This window comes from Rhinopithecus roxellana, chromosome 14, assembly GCF_007565055.1.
Source record: "Rhinopithecus roxellana isolate Shanxi Qingling chromosome 14, ASM756505v1, whole genome shotgun sequence".
NCBI lineage: Eukaryota > Metazoa > Chordata > Mammalia > Primates > Cercopithecidae > Rhinopithecus > Rhinopithecus roxellana.
Genome location: NC_044562.1, coordinates 56,129,934 through 56,151,951, shown reverse-complemented (window position 1 = coordinate 56,151,951; position 22,018 = coordinate 56,129,934). Strand labels below are relative to the sequence as shown.

The following is a 22,018-nucleotide window of genomic DNA, read 5'->3' as shown; positions in this document are numbered from 1 at the left end:
TTATATTTATAGCTATTCTCTTATATCTATGTGTATTTTTATACCTATATCTATTATGTCTACATTTTAAACCGATATCTATTATGTCTATATTTTATCCTATATCGATATGTATTATGTCTATATTTTATACCTATATCTATTATATCTATTATGTCTATATTTTATAACTATATCTATTAAATCTATTATGTTTATACATTATACCCGTATCTATTATGTCTATATTTTACTTGTTTCTATTATTATATTATGTCTATATTTAATACCTATATCATTATGTCTGTATTTTATACCTTTATCTATTATATCTATTATGTCTATATTTTATACCATATCTATTATATCCTTTGTCTATATTTTATACCTATAATTGTTAAATCTATTATGTCTATATTTTATATCTATATCTATTATGTCTATATTTTATCTATATCTATTATATCTATCATGTCTATATTTTATACCTATATCTATTGTATCTATTATGTCTATATTTCATACCTATACCTATTATTTCTATTATGTCTATTTTGATAACTATATCTATTATATCTATTATGTCTATATCTTATAACTATATCTATTGTATCTATTATGCCTATATTTTATACCTATATCTATTATATCTATTATGTCTATATTTCATACCTATATCTATTATATTATTTGTCTATATTTTATACCTACATCTTTTTATCCATTATGTCTATATATTATACGTATTTCAATTATGTCTATATTTATTCCTATTTCTATTATAACTCTTATGTCTATATTTAATACCTATATCTATTATGTCTATATTTTATACCTTATCTTCATATCTATTATGTCCATATTTTATACCTATATCTATTATATCTATTATGACTATATTTTATATCTTTATCTATTATATCCATAATGTCTATATTTTATACCAATATGTATTATATCTACTATGTCTGTATTTAATTCCTATATCTATTATATCTATTATATCAATGTTTTTATACCTATATATATAATTATTATGTCTTATTTATACCTATATCTATTATATCTATTATGTCTATATCTTATACCTATATCTATTATGTCTATATGTCTTTATTTTAAACCCATACCTATTATCTATTATGTCTATATTTCATACCTATACCTATTATTTCTATTATGTCTATATTGGATGTCTATCTATTATATCTATTATGTCTATATCTTATACCTATATCTATTAATTTATTATGTCTATATTTATATCTATTTATTATATCTATTATGTCTATTATATTATGCCTATATCTATTGTATCTATTATGTCTGTATTTCATACCTATATCTATTATATCTATTATGTCTATATTTTATACCTGGATCTATTATTCGATTATGTCTACATCTTGTACATATATCTATTATATCTCTTATGTCTATATTTTTTACCTATATCATTATATCTATTATGTCTATATTTTATTACCTACATCTTTTATTCCATTTTGTCTATATTTTATACCTATTTCAATTATGTCTATATTTTATGGCCTATATCTTTTATATCTCTTATGTCTATATTTTATACCTATATCTATTATATCTATTATTTCTACATTTTATACCTATATATATTATATCGATAATGTCTATGTCGTATACATATATCTATTATATCTAATTATGTCTATATTTTATACCTATATCTATTATATCTGTTATGTCTATATTTTATACCGGTATCTATTATGTCTATATTTTATACCTATATCTATTATATCTACTCTGTCTATGTTTTATACCTATATCTATTATATCTATTATGACTATATTTTATATCTTTATCTATTATATCCATAATGTCTATATTTTATACCAATATATATTATATCTACTCTGTCTGTATTTAATACCTATATCTATTATATCTATTATATCAATGTTTTATACCTATATATATTCTATTTATTATGTCTATATTTTATACCTATATCTATTATATCTGTTATGTCTATATCTTATACCTATATCTATTATGTCTATTATGTCTTAATTTTAAACCCATACCTATTATATCTATTATGTCTATATTTCATACCTATATCTATTATAACCATTATGTCTATACTTTGCACCTATCTAATATGTCAATTTTTTATACCTAATCTATTATAATTATTACGTCTATATTTGATACCTGTATCTATTATATCTATGATGTCTATATTTTTTACTTATTTCCATTATTTCTATTATGTCTATATTTAATACCTATATCTATTATGTCTATATTTTATACCTATATCATATCTTTTTGTCTATATTTTATACCTATATCTATTATATCCATTATGTCTATGTTTTATACCTATATCTATATATTGACTATGTCTATATTTTACACCTATATCTATTATATCTATTACTTCTATATTTTATACCCATCTCTATAATATCTATTATGTTTATATTTGATACCTATATCTATTATATCTATATCTATATTTATACCTATATCTATTTTGTCTACATGTTACACCTATATCTATTATGTCTATATTTTATACCTATATCTATTATATCTATTATGTCCATATTTTTTAACTGTATCTATTAAATGTATTATTTCTATATTTATACCTATATCTATTGTCTATATTTTATACCTGTTTTTCTATTTATCTATTATGTCTATATTTAATACCTATATCTATTATGTCTATATTTTATACCTTTATCATATATCTATTATGTCTATATTTTATACCTATATCTATTATATTCATTATGTCTATATTTTATACCTATAATTGTTAAATCTATTATGTCTATATTTTATACCTATATCTATTGTCTATATTTTATATCTATATCTATTATATCTATTATGTCTGTATTTTGTACCTATCTATTGTATCTATTATGTCTATATCTTATCCATATATCTATTATATCTATTATGACTATATTTTATAGCTTTATCTATTATATCCATAATGTCTATATTTTATACCAATATTATTATCTACTATGTCTGTATTTTATACCTATATCTATTATATCTATTATCAATATTTTATACCTATATATTTTAAATTTATTATGTCTATATTTCATACCTATATCTATTATATCTATTATGTCTATATCTTATACCTATATCTATTATGTCTCTTATGTCTTTATTTTAAACCCATACCTGTTATATCTGTCTATATTTCATACCTATATCTATTATAACCATTATGTCCATACTTTGTACCTATATCTATTATGTCAATATTTTATACCTATATCTATTATAATTATTATGTCTATATTTGTTACCTTTATCTATTATATCTATTATGTCTATATTTTATAATTATTTCCATTATTTCTATTATGTCTATATTAAATACCTGTCTATTATGTCTATATTTTATACCTATATTATATCTATTATGTCTATATTTTATACCTATAATTATTATATCCAATATGTCTATATTTTATTCCTATATCTATTATGTCTATATTTTATATCTTTATCTATTATATCTGTCTCTATTTTATACCTATATCTATTGTATCTATTATGTCTATATCTTTTTTTTTTTTTTTACAGGCTTAATTCACTTTATTTTTCTTGTATAAAAAGCCTATGTTGTAGCCACAGCTGGAGCCTGGGTCTGCTGCACGGCGACTCTGTTGTGGGTCTTGACAAGGTGGTCAGTGAATTCCTGATAGGTAGACTTGTAAACACAGTCTCCTTCCACAGGTCAGGGGTCAGGTAGCTATAGGTCTTGAGATGGCATCAAAGGTGGCCTTGGCGAAGTTGCCCAGGGTGGCAGTGCAGCCCCGGGCTGAGGTGTAGCAGTCATCAATACCAGCCATCATGAGCAGCTTCTTGGGCACAGGCGCTGAGACGATGCCAGTGCCCCTGGGTGCAGGGATGAGGCGCACCAGCACAGAGCCACAGCGGCCTGTCACCTTGCAAGGGACGGTGTGTGGGCTTGCCGATCTTGTTCCCCCAGTAGCCTCTGCGCACCGGGACAATGGAGATTTGGCCAGGATGATGGCCCCACGGTTGGCGGTGGCCACCTCCTTGGAGCACTTAACACCCAGGCCGACGTGGCCATTGTAGTCCCCGATAGCAACAAACGCCTTGAACCTGGTGCGCTTACCAGCACGGGTCTGCTTTGCACTGGCCTAATCTTCAAACCTCATCTTTGAGAGAGGCCCCCAAGAAAAAGTCAATGATCTCAGATTCCTTAATGGGCAGAGAGAAGAGTAATCTCCTCCAGGGACTTGATCTTCATGTCCTTGACCAAGCGGCCCAGCTTGGTACGGGCATCCACTCCTTATCCTCGGCCTTGCTCCGCGAGCTCCGGCCTCGGCCCCGACCCGTCCACGCCAGACCCCGCCCCGGATGCCACTGCTGAAACCTCCGCGGAAGACACCGCGGTTCCCCATCCCAGGGCCACCAGGGCCTCCGGACCACCCCGCTGCACCGGGTCATCCGCCATTTGGCGTTTTCTCGGAGAAGAAGCTTATGTCTATATCTTATACACATATCTATTACATCTATTATTCTGTATTTCATACCTATACCTATTATATCTATTATGTCTATATTTTATATCTATATCTATGATATCTATTATGTCTATATTTTATACCTATATTTATTATATCTACTATGTCATATTTTATACCTATATCTTTATATCAATTTTGAATATATTTATACCTATTTCAATTATGTCTATATTTTATTCCTATATCTATAATATCTATTATGTCTTATTTTATGCCTATACTATTACATCTATTATGTCTATATTTTATACCTATATCTATTATATCGATTATGTCTATATCTTATACATATATCTATTATTCTATTATGTCTATTTTGAATACCTATATCTATTATATCCATTATGACTATATTTTATACCTATATCTTTTATTCTATTTTGTCTATATTTTATACCTATTTCAATAATGTCGATATTTTTTCCATATCTATTATATCTTTATTTGTCTATATTTATACCTATATCTATTATATCTATTATGTCTATATCTTATACATTATCTATTATATCTATTATGTCTATATTTTATACCTAATCCCTTATGTCTATTATGTGTATATTTTATATCTATATCTTATATCTATTATGTCTGTGTTTTATAACTATATCTATTAAATCTATTATGTCTATATTTAATACCGTTATCTTTATGTGTATATTTTATACCTATATCTGTTAAATCTATTATGCCTACATTTTATAACTCTATCTATATATCTATTATGCTATATTTATACCTCTATCACTTATATCTATTATGTCTATATATTATACCTCTATTATATCTATGATGTCTATATTTTTACCTCTATCTATTATCAATTTTGTCTATATTTTATTTCTATCTATTATATCTATATGTCTGTATTTTATAACTATATCTATTATATCTATTCTGTCTCTATTGTATCCATTATGTCTATATTCATGCCTTTTTAGAGCATTTTACATGTGGAGAAGGTGGGGCACACTTAGTTTTATTTCAACCAAATACCCCTTATCTCCTTATACAATTGATATTTTTATATTGAACATTAGGGGATGGGTCATTTGTCATCAGATTGTCTATAATAGAGAAAACGGTAGAGACAACCTAACAGTTCAAACATGATGAGTTAAATAAATAATGGTAAAAATAGACGATACAATAATATTTAGTGCTGTTACCGCTACGAAGATAAGTGTCTACTGACATGGAAATATGTTCAGGACATACAAATAAGTGAAAAGGCAGGCCTAGACACAGTGCGAGCCTGTGCGTGCGAGTGTGTGTGTGTATGAGTCTGCATACATGTGTAAATGTTTCTGAGCATTTTATTTCCTTTCTTTTGTTTAGTATAGGTAATGCCATTTTTCTCTCCGATGAACAGGTATTGTTTAGGGAATAAAAATAGTTAATTAAAAACAATAAAATTTAGAGTGTCAAGACCCCCAAGGTTACGGATTTTGTTCAAAAGTTTGTTTGTATATAAGGGCTTGGGTCAGGATGATCACTGACAGTCCTCACACATCTGTTCTTATGAGTTTAGCCCATTGCTCAGTCAGTCAGGGAATTAACATATATTAATATATACCTGTAGCTAAAATGGAAAAGAATAGCTATGACTCTTTTTTTTTTTTTTTTTTTTTTAATATTTGGCCTTAGCAATGAATCCTCTAATTCAACAGGAAGATATTCTCATGTGCTTCCATGTGAAGAGACCACCAAACAGGCTTTGTGTGAGCAACATGGCTGTTTATTTCACCTGGGTGCAGGTAGGCTGAGTCCAAAAAGAGTCAGCAAAGGGAGATAAGGGTGCGACTCTTTTATAGCATTTGGGTAGGTAAAGGAAAATTACAGTCAAAGGGGGGTTGTTCTCTGGCAGGCAGGAGTGGGGGTCGCAAGGTGCTCAGTGGGGGAGCTTTTTGAGCCAGGTTGAGCCAGGAAAAGGAATTTCACAAGATACTATCAACACTTAAGGCAAGGACCGGCCATTTTCACTTCTTTTGTGGTGGAATGTCATCAGTTAAGGCGAGGGAGGGCATTTGCAATTCTTTTGTGATTCTTCAGTTACTTCAGGCCATCTGGGCGTATACTTGCAAGTCACAGGGAATGCTATGGCTTGGCTTGGGCTCAGAGGCCTGACAGACATTACATGCCGTGCTGATCCTACAGTTTCTAGCCAGTAGGACCTGAGGGGTGTGTTTGTTCTTTATTGTCCCCTGACAGATGACTCCAAACTGTGGCCCACACCAGCACACAGTTATACCCCAGGAATGATTACTCCTTGGGCCAGGAGTGCAGGCTTCACTGGGCCCTCTACCCCAGGGGCTCTCTGCGGCTGCAGCAGGTGTCTGCTCAGGGCTGCCATGTCTTCTGAAGGCTCAGGCTCATCAGGGGAGGAGCTGCTTCCACGCTCACTTCTGTGTTGCTGGCAGAATTCTATTGCTTGCAGGCTGTTGGACTGAAGGCCCCAGTCTCTCCGTAGCATCAGCTTCAGGCTACCGTCTGCCTTGGGCAGGTGACTGGCTTTGCCAGAACTAGCACCTATCAAGAGGCAGGGGGAGAGTTCCAGTGGACGGAACCTGCAGCCCCTCCCAATCCAATCTCAGGAGAGACCGCCATCTCTTTTGCCTGGTTCTATTCATTAGAAGTGAGCCGCTGAGTCCAGCCCCCTTCGAGGGTCTGGCTGTGAACACTAGGGGCAGGGGCCAAGGGGAGCCACTTGGAAGGGGAGGTGCTGCCTGGGACCTGCTTAGGACAAGGTGAAGGAGAACATGCCTAGGGACAGAGGCCCTTCCCACTTCCCCTCTGTGGTGAGTGCAGGAGTTGCGGATGTGCCCTAAAGGAGTTGTGGCATCCCAGGAGGGAAGCAGCTCCCAGCCATGAGGGCACCATGACCCAGTGCCCCAGCATGTCGGGCTGCACATTTCAGGGCTACCTGAGCTGCAGCCTCTTCCCCTTCCCTGCTGTCTCTGCCTGTGCATGGAGTGGGCATCTCAAATCTGCAGAGGCCAAACTGAGCTCAGGCCTCTGCACCCCGCACAATCCCCCACTACTTCAATCCTGGGTAGAAGTTGAAGTGAGCCAAGATTGCACCACTGCACCCCAGCCTGGGCAATGGAACAAAACCTAAAAAAAATTGAGCTGAAGCTCAATCTTCCTCACCTCAGCTCCTGGTGACTCCATCTACCCAGGGGCTCAGGCTGAAGCCTTGCAATTCTCCTCCACCCCAGCATCTAAGTCCCTCAGAAAAGTCTCTCTTGACTCTTCGTTGCATCTGGAGCCACTGAGGCCAAGCCACCACCTCTGACCTGGACCGGAACAGGCTCCCTCCCCATCCCCTGCTCTGCCCCCACCTCCACCCCACCTCCATGCCTCGGGTGTCCTCAACTTCAAAGTCAGGGTGCACCTATCAGGATATAATTCAGGCATCTTCTCTGCTGACTCGGAGTCACAGGCCCCACACATGGCACACTGGCCTGTCCTCTGGTCCCTTCAGATCCTGGTGCTGCCCAGAGGCCCATGCAGGCACCCGACAACCTCAGGCCCAGCCTGCTCTTTCCTCAGCCCAGACCCTCTCTCCCTACCCACTCTGTCCACCTTCCTCAGCCACCATAGTAGGAAGAACAGCCCAGAGTGCACTTACTGCCTCTGCTGGGGTTGAGATGACCTTTGACCCAAGAAGGGAGGTTCAAGCTGGGACTCACGAGCCAGCAGCAGCCCTGGGACGACCCCAGACCCACCAGCTCAAAGCATCTGATGCCAAGGAACCAAATGATCCAAAGGAAAGGGGCTGATGGGGCCCTGGACCAGCTTCCCTGTGCCCCCCTCCCTGCCCCCCCAAAGCTTCCCTGTGCCCCCCTCCCTGTCCTGCCCCCCAACCCCCTTGCCCCCCTCCACACCCCCACCACTGCAAAGCCAGCCCTCACAGCTCGGTGCCCAGGGACAGGTAGAACTGACTGATGGTCTCCAGGAGCTGCCCCCTCCAGCACCTTGTCGGTCACCTTGCGGGCCAGGTAGAGCTGGAACTCGTGGTAGATGACACACTGGGCCTCGCTGGGCATGAAGACGCTGTAGAAGTAGCACAGCCACTGGACGGCCCGCAGCTGGCCTGGGCAGAAGACAAAATGGAAGACGTCAGCCTCCCAGCATCGAAGCGAGGCTGGCTGGGCTCGGAGGCCCCTGCGCTGTGCTTGTCTCTTTCACACCTCTGTGAACCTGGGCCCCATAGGCGGGGAGCCTGAGCTCAGACAGGCCATGTACCTGTACAAGGGCAGACACCGAGCACACTGTGACATGGGAACAGCTTAGTGCAGATGCTCATGGTAGAGGCCGGCCTTCTTTACAACTCCCAGGGCCGAGGTCTTGACCAGGCTCGGCCCCTGCACCAGGCCATCTATTTCTGCTTCACGAAGTCCCTCTGGCGAGGACCAGGGCCGCCTTCAGCCTGAGCTGATGAGGCCAGGGGCACAAGTAGCCCCTGTCGCAGATGGAACCCTGAGAGAGCAAAGCCAAGCGTCATGTCTGCCACACATGGCATCATGTTGGGGGAATGGGGTTCAAAGCCAGCCCCTGGTGTTCCCACACATGCTTCTCTCATGCAACCAGGCTCCAAAACCATAGGCTCACTGGCCTCTCCCAAAGCCACGGTGCTGGGAACAGTGGAAAGCTTCTGATTTTCTAGTGTCAGAAACATTCCAAAGATTAACACCGGAAACCAGGTACGCCGAATGGACATGTGTCACACACGCCCCCCAACGACAGCTGAATACACAGTCTTCATGAAACTGCAAATCAAGAGTGAAGGAAACGTGGGAAATTCAAATATATGTGAAATTACACACTCCTAAACAACCAGTGAGTCAAAGAAGAGACCATCAGGGAAACTGAAAACTAATTTGAGAAGAATGCAAACAAATGCACAGCCCGGGCCAGCACAGTGACTCATGCCTGTCATCCCAGCACTGTGGGAGGCCAAGGCGGGAGGATCGCTTGAGTCCAGGAGTCTGAGATCAGCCTGGGAAAAATGGTGAAACCTCGTCTCTATAAAAAAATACAAAAATTAGCCGGGTGGGGTGGTGCACATCTGTAATCCCAGCTACTCAGGAAGGTGAGGCATGAGAATAGCTTGAACCTGGGTAGAAGTTGAAGTGAGCCAAGATTGCACCACTGCACCCCAGCCTGGGCAATGGAACAAAACCTAAAAAAAAAAAAAAAAAAAATAGCACAGCGTATCAAAAACTCCAAGACGCAGCTAAGGCAGTGCTGAAAGGGAAATTTATCACTGTCAATGTGTAAATTCAAAGAAAGAAGAAAAATCTCAAATCAAAAACCTAACCTTCCACCTTGAGAAACTAGAAAATGAACTAAACCCAAAGTGAATAAAAGGAAAAAAAATAATACACGTGAGAGTGGAAATGGGAAGGAAAAATACAGAGAATGGAAAAACAAACGAGACAGTCAACAGAACAAAATGTGGGTTTTGTGAAAATAATAACAAAATTGACAAGTCTTTCACCAGACTGCCCAAGAAAAGAAAGATGGGACACAAATGACTCAAATCAGAGACTGAGCACCATGGCTCACGCCTGTCATCCCAGCGCTTTGTGAGGCCGAGGAGGAAGGATCGCTGAGGCCAGCATTCAAGACCAGTCTGGGGGAACATGATGAGACCCCATCTGTAATAAAAATAAATAAATAAACAATGACAAACCCAAGTTTCTAAAATCAGAAATGAAAGAGGAAATATTGTCGACCTGACAGAAACAAAAGGATTCCATGAAAACACTACGAACAATTGTACACCAACAAATCAGACCATCTAGACACAACAGCCAAACTCCTAGAAGGACAAAAACTACCGAAAGTGACTAAAAAAATGACCCCAAGTAAGCATGTGGGGTATCAACCCCACCCTCGGTCTCCTCGACGGTTCAGCGCAGGGTGGGGAGACAAGGAAGCATGATCTCTATTCCCTGGCCTGCATTTCCAAGTCTGAATCCCCCAGCACCCCGGGAAGGGCCTCGTAGGAGGAGGTGCCACAGGCTATTGTGCCAGGAGCCACCGGAGGCTGCAGTGGGGGCTGGGGCGCTGGGCTCCTGGAGGGTCTCCTTCCAGTCAGAGAATGCCCCTGGGGAAGAAGCCTAGGTATGAACCCCCCACCCCTCCTTGGGCAGATGTGTGGGACCGGGGCCCCTTCACACGGTCCTTTCCAAAATCTCATCCCCCCTAGGGCCAGGAGTGGGTGCCAGGCCTGTGCTGGGAAATGGGCAGGTTTGGTCACAGCCCCTGGGGCTCTGGTCCAGGCCACAGGAGGCACCTCTGAGTGATCTCACTGTGCCATGACAAAGCGCTGCAAGGCAGAGGGGACTCAACAGTATCCCTTGTCTCAGCCATTTCCCTGGACTCAACTTCCTCATCTATTCTCTGCGGCCTAGATTTCGGACAGCCCTGCCCACCTACTGTCCGTTTACTGCTCAGTGTGCAGTGACTGTTCGATAGCACTCCATGGCTCCCTAGTGCTCTTAGGAAAAAGGCCAAGGCACAGCCTGAGGCCCCAGGCCCTGCTTAGCTCTCCAGAAGAGCTTCTCACCATCCAGCACGCAACCCACCCACTCCCAACTCTGCACCTCCCTGTATGAGCCCTGCTCACTCACCCCCGCTCACATCCCACTCATCCCCACTCACACCCCACTCATCCCTGCTCACACTCCCGCTCACTCAGCCCCACTCACTCACCCCCACTCACTCACCCCCACTCACTCATCCCCACTCATCCCCGCTCACACTCCCGCTCACTCACCCCCATCACACCCCAGCTCACTCACCACCACTCACTCACCCCCACTCACAACCCACTCATCCCTGCTCACTCACCCCCACTCGCTCACCCCTGGGCCTTCACACAGGCTACACCGCCAGCCCCTCCCCCACCACCAGCCCCGTATCCACACCTATTACTTGACTAAATCCTCTCAACCCTCTGGTCCCAGACTAAAGAGGCTTCCTTAACCCGGGGCCAAGTGCTGCCCCGCCATCATGCCACTCACTCTTTTGTGGCTTCTCTGGCCTGAAGCTCACGTTCCCACACTCAGCACCTGCTTCCCGAGGACCCCACAAGCTCCATTTGTGGGTGGGGCCTGGCACACTCTGCACGAGCTGCTTTTGCATGAACTGCTCTGTGGCTTTGGGCAATCACTCGCCCCATGTCCTCTGTGAAGTGGGATGACAGGTGCGCAGGGCTGCCGAGATACCAAGCAGATAACACAGGCACAAGAACTGGCGTTCAGGGCCTGGCTCATGGAGGGGCCCCAAGTCCCAGCTCAGCAGAGCCTGCCTTGATCCCAGGGTTATGACCAGGGATTACCAGCATGCAGGACTTTCCGTGCTCAAGGCAGGATGGTCCCTGAGCAAACCGGAAAGAGCTGGCTGCCCCAGTAGGGCACAAAGGGCCTGGCCCTGCATGGGAATGGCCTGTCTCCAGGGCGCTTGCCAACATCTGCTGCTGGTCATGACTCAGCACTTTCGATGGTGGAAAAACCACCACTTGTTTCCGAATCACAAACCCCAGGTGTGACCTGACCCGAGTGGCCCCAGAAGGCGCACAAGAGGAACTGGGGCACTCACTCTCCACGTGGTCCATCTCCACGGCGACCAGAAGGGCCCATTCATAGTAGCCCTTGCACTGCTGGGCCAGGCCCTGGCGGTTGCAGAGGTGACCCAGCTGCTGGAGTACGTGGGTGAAGTCCCGGCCACACTCCAATCAGGGAAGCCTCGAGAACAGACGCGCGGCCTCCAGGAGGTAGTGCTGGGCCAGCCTGCTGGCACCCGCGTGCAAGCACAGGGTCCCGAAGTTGGCCAGCACCACTGCCTGGTTCCTCCGCTGGCCCAGGTCCCAAACCACCCATAGGGCGCGGTAGTAGCCCTCGGCTGCCTGCCTTGTCCAGCCCGTCCTCTTCAGAGCCACGGCCACCATGTTGGCAATCACACCTTCCTGGTCCTCGCTGGCCACCACTGCATCCTGGACACACTGCAGGATGTTCAAGGCCACCAGGCTCTGCCCATGAAGCACATGCAGGCAGGCCAGGGCCACCAGGGTGTCCACGATGGCACAGACTCCGGCAACAGCACTGGCTTCCACCACCTGCGTCATGAAGATGATGGCCGGACCGTGGTAGCCATGGTGGCTGTACGGCTGGGTCAGGCTGGCATGGAGAAGGCCACGCAGAGCCTGGCCTGTGCCCGGGGTTAGGGAGGCCAGCGCTCGCGTGAGGTAGTGGGAAGTCTGGGTGGGGAGGCTGTGGGGCTGGAGGGCGTTCTGGAGCACCAGGTTCACGCTCCTCAGCGAGCTGGACAGCGAGTCCTGTGTCCTCAATGAGGCCACCTTGACACAGCTCAGCACCAGGTGGGGCAGGCACTTGTGGCTGTAGATGTCAGCCAGGAGCAGGGAGCAGTCTGAGAGCCACGCAGTGTCTGGGGCTCCTGAGTCCCTGTGCAAAAGCAACAGCCGCTCTAGGAAGTACAGAGCCTCCTCGGGCTGCTTGAGGTGCACGTGGTGCCTGGCCAGCAGGAAGCAGGCCCGGACCTTGGCCTGCAGGCTCTGGCCACACACCACCCACTGCAGCGCCAGCTGCAGGAGCTCCCCGTCCGCCTCGGTGCTGCAGATGTGGCCGGGCATCCCCAGGAGCAGGGCCATGGCTTTGGGAACCACCTGTGTACAGTTCTCCCCGTTCTGCTTCCGGTAAATGCTGGTCTGGTTGGCGTACACAGCCACCACCTGGAACAGGTCCCTGAAGCTGCCCTCCAGGGTCCCCAGTGTTTCGTCAAAGTACACCCGGGCCTGGGACAGCTTGAGCCTCCTGCAGCACAGCTGCCCCAGGAGGAAGCAGAGCCTGGCCAGGGCCAGGAGGAGGCCAGCTTTCTTGGCCGCCCCTCGGGCCTGTGCCAGGCGCCCAGTCAGCTCCTCCTCGTCGCTAAAGCTGCAGAACATGCCGCTCAGCCATGGCAGCACCACGTTGTAAAGGCCACGGAAGCTGGCCTTGTATCCGGAGGTGTTCAGGAACAGCAGCCGTGAGCTCAGGGACTCTGAATCCTCCCAGTCGTCTTCAGCTTCCAAGTAGAAGGAGGGCTCCTTGGGGTCCTGCAAGCTCACGTTGCTGGATGGCGCACAGAGACCCCAGGACGCTGGCTCCTGGGGGCAGCCTGGGCAGGCCTTGCATTGTTCCAGAACATTCCTCACCTTTGGAAGGGTCTCCTGTGGCTCCAGGCCCAGGCAAAGTGGCGGTATTTCTGCAAGTCAAAAAAATACCTAGACAGATTAGAGTCCAGCAGTGAGTCCTTGGTCTGCTGGGGGCAGGGTCCCCGCATCCCTGCCCTCTGTGTCCCTGGTGCAGCTTGCCATGAGCCCTTCAGAATTATGTGCAACACAAACCCGGGGCCTGGAGCACCTAGGAACTCCGGCACTATGGGGACAGAGAGAACACGCAGGCCCATGGCCCGACTCTCCTACGAAATCACCCTCCTGTCCTGCTTTGTCGCCCACCTGACAGCATGGTTTGAGGAGACTATGGCAGCTCAGCGATCCCTCAGAGATGCCTTTCCCTTTAGAAAGAATCAAAGCCTTCTAACTGAACCCATGTATATGCAGCACTACAACTACAAATGTAACTTCTGTCAGCATATTGGGCCCCCCGGTGGGGTACAGGAATCCATGAAATCCTCAACAGCCAATCAGAGCTATTGATCAGCTCAAAAGCTGCTATGCAAAATTGGTAAAGCCACCGACGGCACAGGACAGGGGTGTTGTACCCAGGTACCAAGCTCCGTGCAGGGAAATGGACCATCCCTGCAGGAAGGATGGGAAAGCTTCCAGGCCCCTGTGGCCACCTTCACCTTGGATGGTCTGAAAACCTGAAGCCCACAGTTACTAAAGGGTTAACAAAGGGCGGACTGCTCCAGCAACCCACTGGCACCTGCTGACTTTGGTGGATTCCTAGCCAAAGCCCCCTCGCAGAGGTGAGCAAATGAGCGCATTTCCTGTTGGAAAACCTGGGATGAAAGAAGGCATTACAGGGAAGGAAAAAACTAGATTTAAACAGACTCTTTTTCAAGCTCACATGTAAAAACTATTTTCAATACAAACTGTCTCCTTATTCATCTGTAAAGCCTTGGAATTAAAAAATAAATAAATATGATTTAGAGGTAAATGTCTGACTTGACTTCACTAGATTAGCTAAGAAATCTCCCTCACCCGGCAGAGACACACAGCGCCTCCCAGCCACTACCCTGGCCTCTGGGGCAGCTGGAGAGCCACGTGCCCTTGCTACAGGGACTTTGGCAGAGGGTGGAACCACCCCCTCCCCGAGGCTAAACCTACTACAGCCTTCCCTTCCCCACTGGCTTCCCAGGCCTCCTCTGGGACCTTGTGCCTGCATCCCCAATGTACTGGGATGGATCCCATTCCCAGGGAACTTCCAAGGGTCCTTGGTGCGTCCACATCACCAGGCTGTCCACATGCGGACCCTGTGTGAGGGGAGGAGACAGAGCCCCAGAGCGGAGATGGGAGGGCTTCCCTGAATCAGCCCCTCAGGAAAGAGCAGACCCTTCGGGGACCTCAGTTGAGGCCTCTGCAACCTAAGGCTCTGAATTCTGCTACCTGCTGAGGGCAATGTGGCCTCCCATCTCTGAGGCAGAGCACAGGGCTAGCTGCAGCTTCTCCAGGTCATGAGAAAGGAACCCACAGCTCCATGTGGGCCCCTGCAGTGGAAAGGATGCCCCATCTCGGTCGGGGACCAGGCGGGGGCCAGCATGTTCATTGGAAGAAGTGTGGGACCCCACAGCCTGCAGTGTCAGAGTAGACGAGAGGTTCAGGCCCACCTCAGTCAACGTCCCCCAAGCCCCCAGCGGGCACCACAGAGGGGTGACAGCCGCATCCAATGCCCACCTTACTTAGCTCTGTCCCCTCCCCCGGCGTTACCCCAAGGCCCAGCTCATAACCAGAGGAAGCCTGAGCCACTTGCAAAACCCACCTTTTTCCTGCGGCTGCTCAGTCTCAGCTTCCTCTACTGAGTCTGGCAAGGGAGAAAAGAGAAGCAATCAACACCCCCAGCCAGCACCTCTGGTCCCATGTCAGGTTGAGCTGGGTGTCGGTGTTGCAGGGTGAGAGCATTGCAGGGTGCAGGGGTTGAAAGTCATATCATCCTCTTCCCTCCTGGATCATGGGAACAACGTCACTGGGGGGTGTATACTTTCTGCGATATTGGGAGTAATATCATCTTCTGTGCCTTGGAATATTAAGGACAATATCATGGGGGGGTGTGTACATCTTCTGCAATATTGGAATAATATTATCCCCTCTCACCCTGCATACTAGGAAAGATATCAGAGTGGGTGTTCACCTCCTGTGATATGGAGATTAATACCATCTTCTCCCCTTCCGGATATCAGGAAGAGTATCACACGGGGGTGTACAGTGTCTGTGATACTGGGAGTAATATCAACCTCTCGGCCTTGGAATATTAAGAAGAATATCACAGGGTGGATGTTCACCCCCTGCCATATTGGGAGTAATATCAGCCTCTCCTCTCCATGGATATTAGGAACAATATCCCAGGCTGGATGTACGCCTCCTGCTCTATGGGGAGTCATATCCTTTCCAGGAAACTCATAACAATATCACAGGGTGGGTGAACACAGCCTGTGATACTGGAACTATTATCATCCTCTCCTCCTCCGGATACTAGAACTATAACACAGAAGAGCTGTACCCTCCCTGTGATATTGGGAGTAATATCATACGCTTCTTCTGTGAATATTAGGAGCATTGTTCATTGCTATGTAGGGAGTCATGTCATACTCTACCCCCTGGAGATTAGGATCAGTGTCACAGCGTGAGTGTACACCTACTGCGATATTAAAACTAAGATCATGTCCCCTGTCCCTGGATATTAGGAACAACATCACAGGTAGGTGTACACCCCCTGTGGTATTAGCAGCAATAATATGATTAATTAGTAAACATCAATGATCGATTTTAATAATTATCAGGTCGGTCTCGAACTCTTGACCTCAGGTGATCTGCCTGCCTCAGCCTCCCAAAGTGCTGGAATTACAGGCGTGAGCCACCGTGTCCGGCCAACACTTCTTGACATCTCTTTTTGGACCTCAAAGTTAGCATGCCCAAAATGCACTTTTGATTCCCCCTGCTATAACCCACTCCTCCCATAATCTTCCCCATCCCAATAACAGCATCTCTAGTCTTCGAGTTACTCAGTCCAAAATCCTTGACATCATCCTTAAAACTTATTTTTCTCTCTCTTGCCATCCAACCCATTTAAACTCTCAAAATATATGCCAGACCTAACCACTTCTCACCTTCCTCATCATTTCCAACCAGGTCCAGCCCTCATCATAGCGCTCTGGGTTACTGCAAAAGCCTCCCAATCGCCAGGCACAGTGGCTCATGCCTGTAATCCCAAGCACTTTGGTAGGCCAAGGCAGGTGGATCATCAGAGGTCAGGAGTTCAAGACCAGCCTGGCCAACATGGTGAAACCCCTCTACTAAAAATACAAAAAATTAGCCGAGCATGGTGGTGGGTGCCTGTAATCCCAGCTATTCAGGAGGCTGAAGCAGGAGAATCACTTGAACTCAGAAGGCAGAGGTTAGAGTGAGCCGAGACCGTGCCATTGCACTGCAGCCTGGGTGACAAGAGCGAAACTCCATCTCAGAAGGTTAAAAAAAAAAAGCCTTCCAACCCTCCTCTCTCCTTCCACCTTTCACCCTGCCCTGCATTCTACCTTCCACTCTCAAACATTTCAGAAAAAAAAAAAAAAAAATTATATCTACAGAGAGAGAAAAAGAAAGTACAAATGGGGTGAAATGTTTGGGGAACCTGAGGGAAGACCATATGGGAATTCTCTGTACTATTTTTGCAACTTTTCCGTAAGTCTGGATTATTTCGAATTCAAGAGTTAAACAAAGGAGAAAGAAAAAAAAAACTATCTCCCTTTGTGAATCCATCCTGTCTTTCCCCTGCCAACTTAAGGACGCTCTCAACTAAGCACATCTATTTTTTCATGAACCCTAAAAGAACCCTTGCCTAGTTTTGACTTTCTGTGCTTGGCAGAAGTGTGTGTGTGTGTGTGTGTATTTCATATATATGTGTGTGTGTATATATATGTGTGTGTGTGTTGTGTGTATATATAGAGAGGGAGAAATATATATGTGTGTATATAAATATATATTGTATATTTACAATGGTAATATATATATGTGTGTGTGTACATATATTACATACCCCATAGCCTGTCCTTAACCAGTGCTAAACTTAGTGGGGAAAATACATACCTAAGCAGAGAATTTCAAAATAATATGATGAATATTTTGATACAGGAATGTGTTACCATGGAACACGCTGCTAAGACACAAAACCTCCTAGATGGGACAATGAATGAATGAGGTTTTGCACCAATAGTCACCCCCTCTGATATCCCCACAAACGTTTATAGTTATATGCATTTGCTTCCCCCAGGACCCCCGTTCCATAAGGGTTAGTCCTAGAGCCTTAGCAAGTTCCTACTACAGCTGGCACACATATGACATTCAAGAAACAGTGGCTGAGTGAATGACGACTTAAGAACATTTGTCAGCCAGTGCTCAGTAATACAACATGCACTGGTATGCAAATTATATTTTTGTTGAAAGCAAGGGCAGGATCACAAATTATCCTTCCAGAGAAAGCAAACCTCAAAAGCTTCTTTACCCTACTAAAGCACATTATAAGTAGCTCCCCTTATATAAAAGAAAACCTCCTCATTCGTTATCAATGGCATGTAAACCTAATAAGCCTCCACCCCGATGACATCTCTTCCATCCCCAGGGCTAGATAAAGGAGGTTCCGGAAACCCTGGTAGTTGTGAAGGCGGCTCCCAGCTCTGACAGTCTTGAACCCCGCGGAGGGTGTGACCGCGGAGGTCACACAGCAGAAGAACAACCGAGGGAAGCATCATCAGGCTTCGAATATGTTTGAACCAGAGACAGCAAATAGGCTTCAACCAACTGAAAACACCAGAGATTCATGGTGGCCACCTGAGGGGTTGTGCTCTTAAAAAACAAAACTTTAAATTAAAATTAAAAAATTAAAAAAGGAAGGGGTCAAGAATCCATCAGGTCTGACTGAGACGTGTATCAGTGACTAACACCCCATATGACAAAAGTACTCCGGTGCGCTTTGGGTACTCACAGCTTCAGCAGTATTCAAAGGCGTGTGCTTCCCTAAGACTAAGCCACGGGAATAGCCCCAGCAACACTGCCAGGAGAAACGTCTAACATGGATTTGGCTAGAAATACAGTTGTCTTTAACAAATTAACAATGAACAAATCCGGACTTATTAGAGCCTGCGAGAATGACATTCTCAATGATAACGGTTATCACTACAATGTCCAAACATCTGCGATCCTGCAAGGAGGAACTGTGACAGCGCAGGCCACGTGTCCAGAATGCTTCCCAGACTGCCTGTTACAGAATAAAAGAAATGAAACCCCCCTAAGAATGTCTTCACTCACATTTAGCCAGTTGTTCCTTTGTGTGCATCTCTGTGCTAAAATGGCCATTCTTCCCCACAACCTAAAGTCATATGCTCAAATAAACGAGACTCACATGAAGCCAGAAAGGTGCAGATGCCAAGGAAACCAACACAACCGAAATGGGCTGGAGAGTGTGGCCAGGAGGATGGTACTTCCCAGGAAGCAATTACTTCATCTCTGCCCATGAAGCAGGCAGTTGTCACTGTGCCCCAGGCCCACACCAGCCACTCAAAGTAGGTTCTAACCAAACTACCTCTAACAATCAACATAAATACACCACACAATTGGCTTCTGAAAGGACACCTTACAACCAACAAGAAACTGTTAGCACAACTTTGAAAAAGTGTGCAACTAAAAACCTTGGAAAGGGATAAACACTGCCACATTTTGACTCAAATACTGTTAGATGGTAGCACTGCAATAATTCACTGAAACAAAGAATGGATGAGGAATACATTTATATAGGAATCAGAGGAAGCATGACTAATCATTTAAAGAAACAGGTCAAGAAACTGTTAGGTTCAAATGCTACCTTGAGACACTGTCAGGGCCTTAGGCAAATTCGCTTCTCTTGGTCCTGTTTCTAGGTTCATCAAAAACCAGTTTGGACTAGGGAATCTGTTGCTTCCAAAAGCCTTCCTTCTGTGATTCCAGCCCAGATTTTAGGACTGCTCTCCTACTTGGTATATGAAAGCACTTTCTATGTATAATAGCAATAGTACATTTCTGTGTTGAATGCGGTTTGGGACCTACTCTACGAGGAAGAATATCATCATGTAACTTTAAGCATGATGATAAGGTGCACTCTAGATAAGGATAACACATAAAATGTGGCCATACACCTGTGCGTGCCTGGCAGGGAGATGGAGAAGTCTCATTTAATGAAGCCGGGGCGCCTGTTGCACCTGAACATTCTCAGTCCACGTCAAGTTCACAACGTCCTTCTGGCATCAAACCACATGTATCCCATACTTTTCCATACTTTCTACCCAAGATTAAAATATGCAGAGAACCCTGATAAAGACGCCTCCATCCCCAGCATGTTGGCTCTCAAATTCCTCCAGGGAAGGGCTTCAGGAATTGTTCTATGCAAATTGGACAAGCTTGCAGCTGCACAGCTTTCTGGGTAGCAAGTTCACAACTTCCTTTAATTTTGCAAGGGAATTTTGTGACCTACTCCAAAAAGTTAAGAAGCATGCAGTTTAGGTCTTATTTTTCTACTGAGAAGTCCAAAGTTCTCCCAAAAACTACACAGATATAAGAAATAGCTTTTTGCAAAGTCATATGTGGAGACACGATCCCTATACCATACTTGTTATATCTCTTCTGTTTCTCTCCCTCCTCCTCCATTATTCTCTAACAATCCAATAAGAGAGAAAATAGACAGGGAAACAGAGGTAAAGAGGCAGGATGAACATAATGATGTATGGGGAACAAGGAAGAACTTTATAGAGACTGAGAGAATCAGGGATATTTCTGAAGGTGTAGGGAAAATACTTGATGCATCCAAGTATTTCTGAAAATTTTCAGACAATTAGGTGCCATTCTTAAAGGAATTGAACCATAAGCCAGATGTTTTGTTATCACTGATACAATTTGATTCATAACGTTTAATTTTCTAGAGTTAAAATAACCTTGCAGTCTGACATGAGAATATGATTGAGCCCACAGTTTTTAAAATAGAATCAGAAGAAGGGTGGTGATTTTCTACCACCCTCTTTTCATATCTGAGCTCAGGCTGAACCCAGCTCTCATTTGTGGTTTTATCTGCAAGCACACCAGCCATTCAGTCATTCAGGTGATCCAGATTACAAGTAAGCATTGGAAAAGCAGTAAAAACACAAAAGGTTTAGACAAGGACTCTACAAGAAAAGAAAGTTACAGGCCAATATCTCTGATGAACATAGATGCAAAACTCCTACACAAAATACTAGCAAACTGAATTCAATAGCACATTAAAAGGAACATTCACCATTATCAAGTGGGATTTATCTCTGGGATGCAAGAATGGTTCATCATACACAAGTCAATAAATGTGCTATACCACATTAACAGAATGAAGGAAAAAAATCATATGATCATCTCAATAGATGTAGAAAAAATTCTGGACAAAATTCAACATCTTTTCATGATAAAAATTCTCAACAAATTAGGCATAGAAGTAATGTACCTCAACTTGACACAATAAAGGCCATATATGACAAGCCCACAGCTTACATCACACTCAGTGGTGAAAAGTTGAAAGCTTTTTCTCTAATATCAGGAATAAGACATGGATGTCCAGTCTCATTTCTTTTTTTTTTTTTTTTTTTTTTTTTTTTTTTTTTTTTTTTGAGACGGAGTCTTGCTCCAGGCTGGAGTGGTGGCCGGCTCTCAGCTCACTGCAAGCTCCGCCTCCCGGGTTCACACCATTCTCCTGTCTCAGCCTCCCGAGTAGCTGGGACTACAGGCGCCCGCCTCATCGCCCGGCTAGTTTTTTGTATTTTTTAGTAGAGACGGGGTTTCACCGTATTAGCCAGGATGGTCTCGATCTCCTGACCTCATGATCCGCCCGTCTCGGCCTCCCAAAGTGCTGGGATTACAGGCTTGAGCCACCGCGCCCGGCCGTCTCATTTCTTTTCAACATATAATACTGGTGAAGTCCTAGCCACAGCAATTAGGAAAAAAAAAAAAAAAAAAAGAGAAAGAAAGGCAGGTAAACAAAAGAAAAAGAGAGAGACAGGAGTAAAAGTCATCAAAATATAGAAGCAAGAAGTGAAAATTGTGTTTTTTTATAATATGTCTTCTTTTTTTCAGAGTCTTGCTCTGTCACCAAGGCTGGAGTGCAGTGGCATGATCTCGGCTCACTGCAACCTCTGTCTCCTGGGTTCAAGCAATTCTTCCACCTCA

At 43.9% G+C, this 22,018-nt stretch overlaps 1 protein-coding gene across 1 annotated transcript; it reads right to left on the bottom strand.

Moving 5' to 3' along the window:
* Positions 1 to 6,537: 6,537 nt before the first annotated feature.
* LOC104665968 (SH3 domain and tetratricopeptide repeat-containing protein 1-like) lies at positions 6,538 to 20,479 on the bottom strand. The gene is given in 5 exon segments (XM_030916115.1): positions 6,538 to 7,089; positions 8,538 to 8,656; positions 12,172 to 13,833; positions 15,573 to 15,614; positions 20,437 to 20,479. Coding segments are annotated over 5 exon segments (1,917 nt in total). The 3' UTR covers positions 6,538 to 7,038.
* Between the last annotated feature and the right edge of the window lie 1,539 nt (positions 20,480 to 22,018).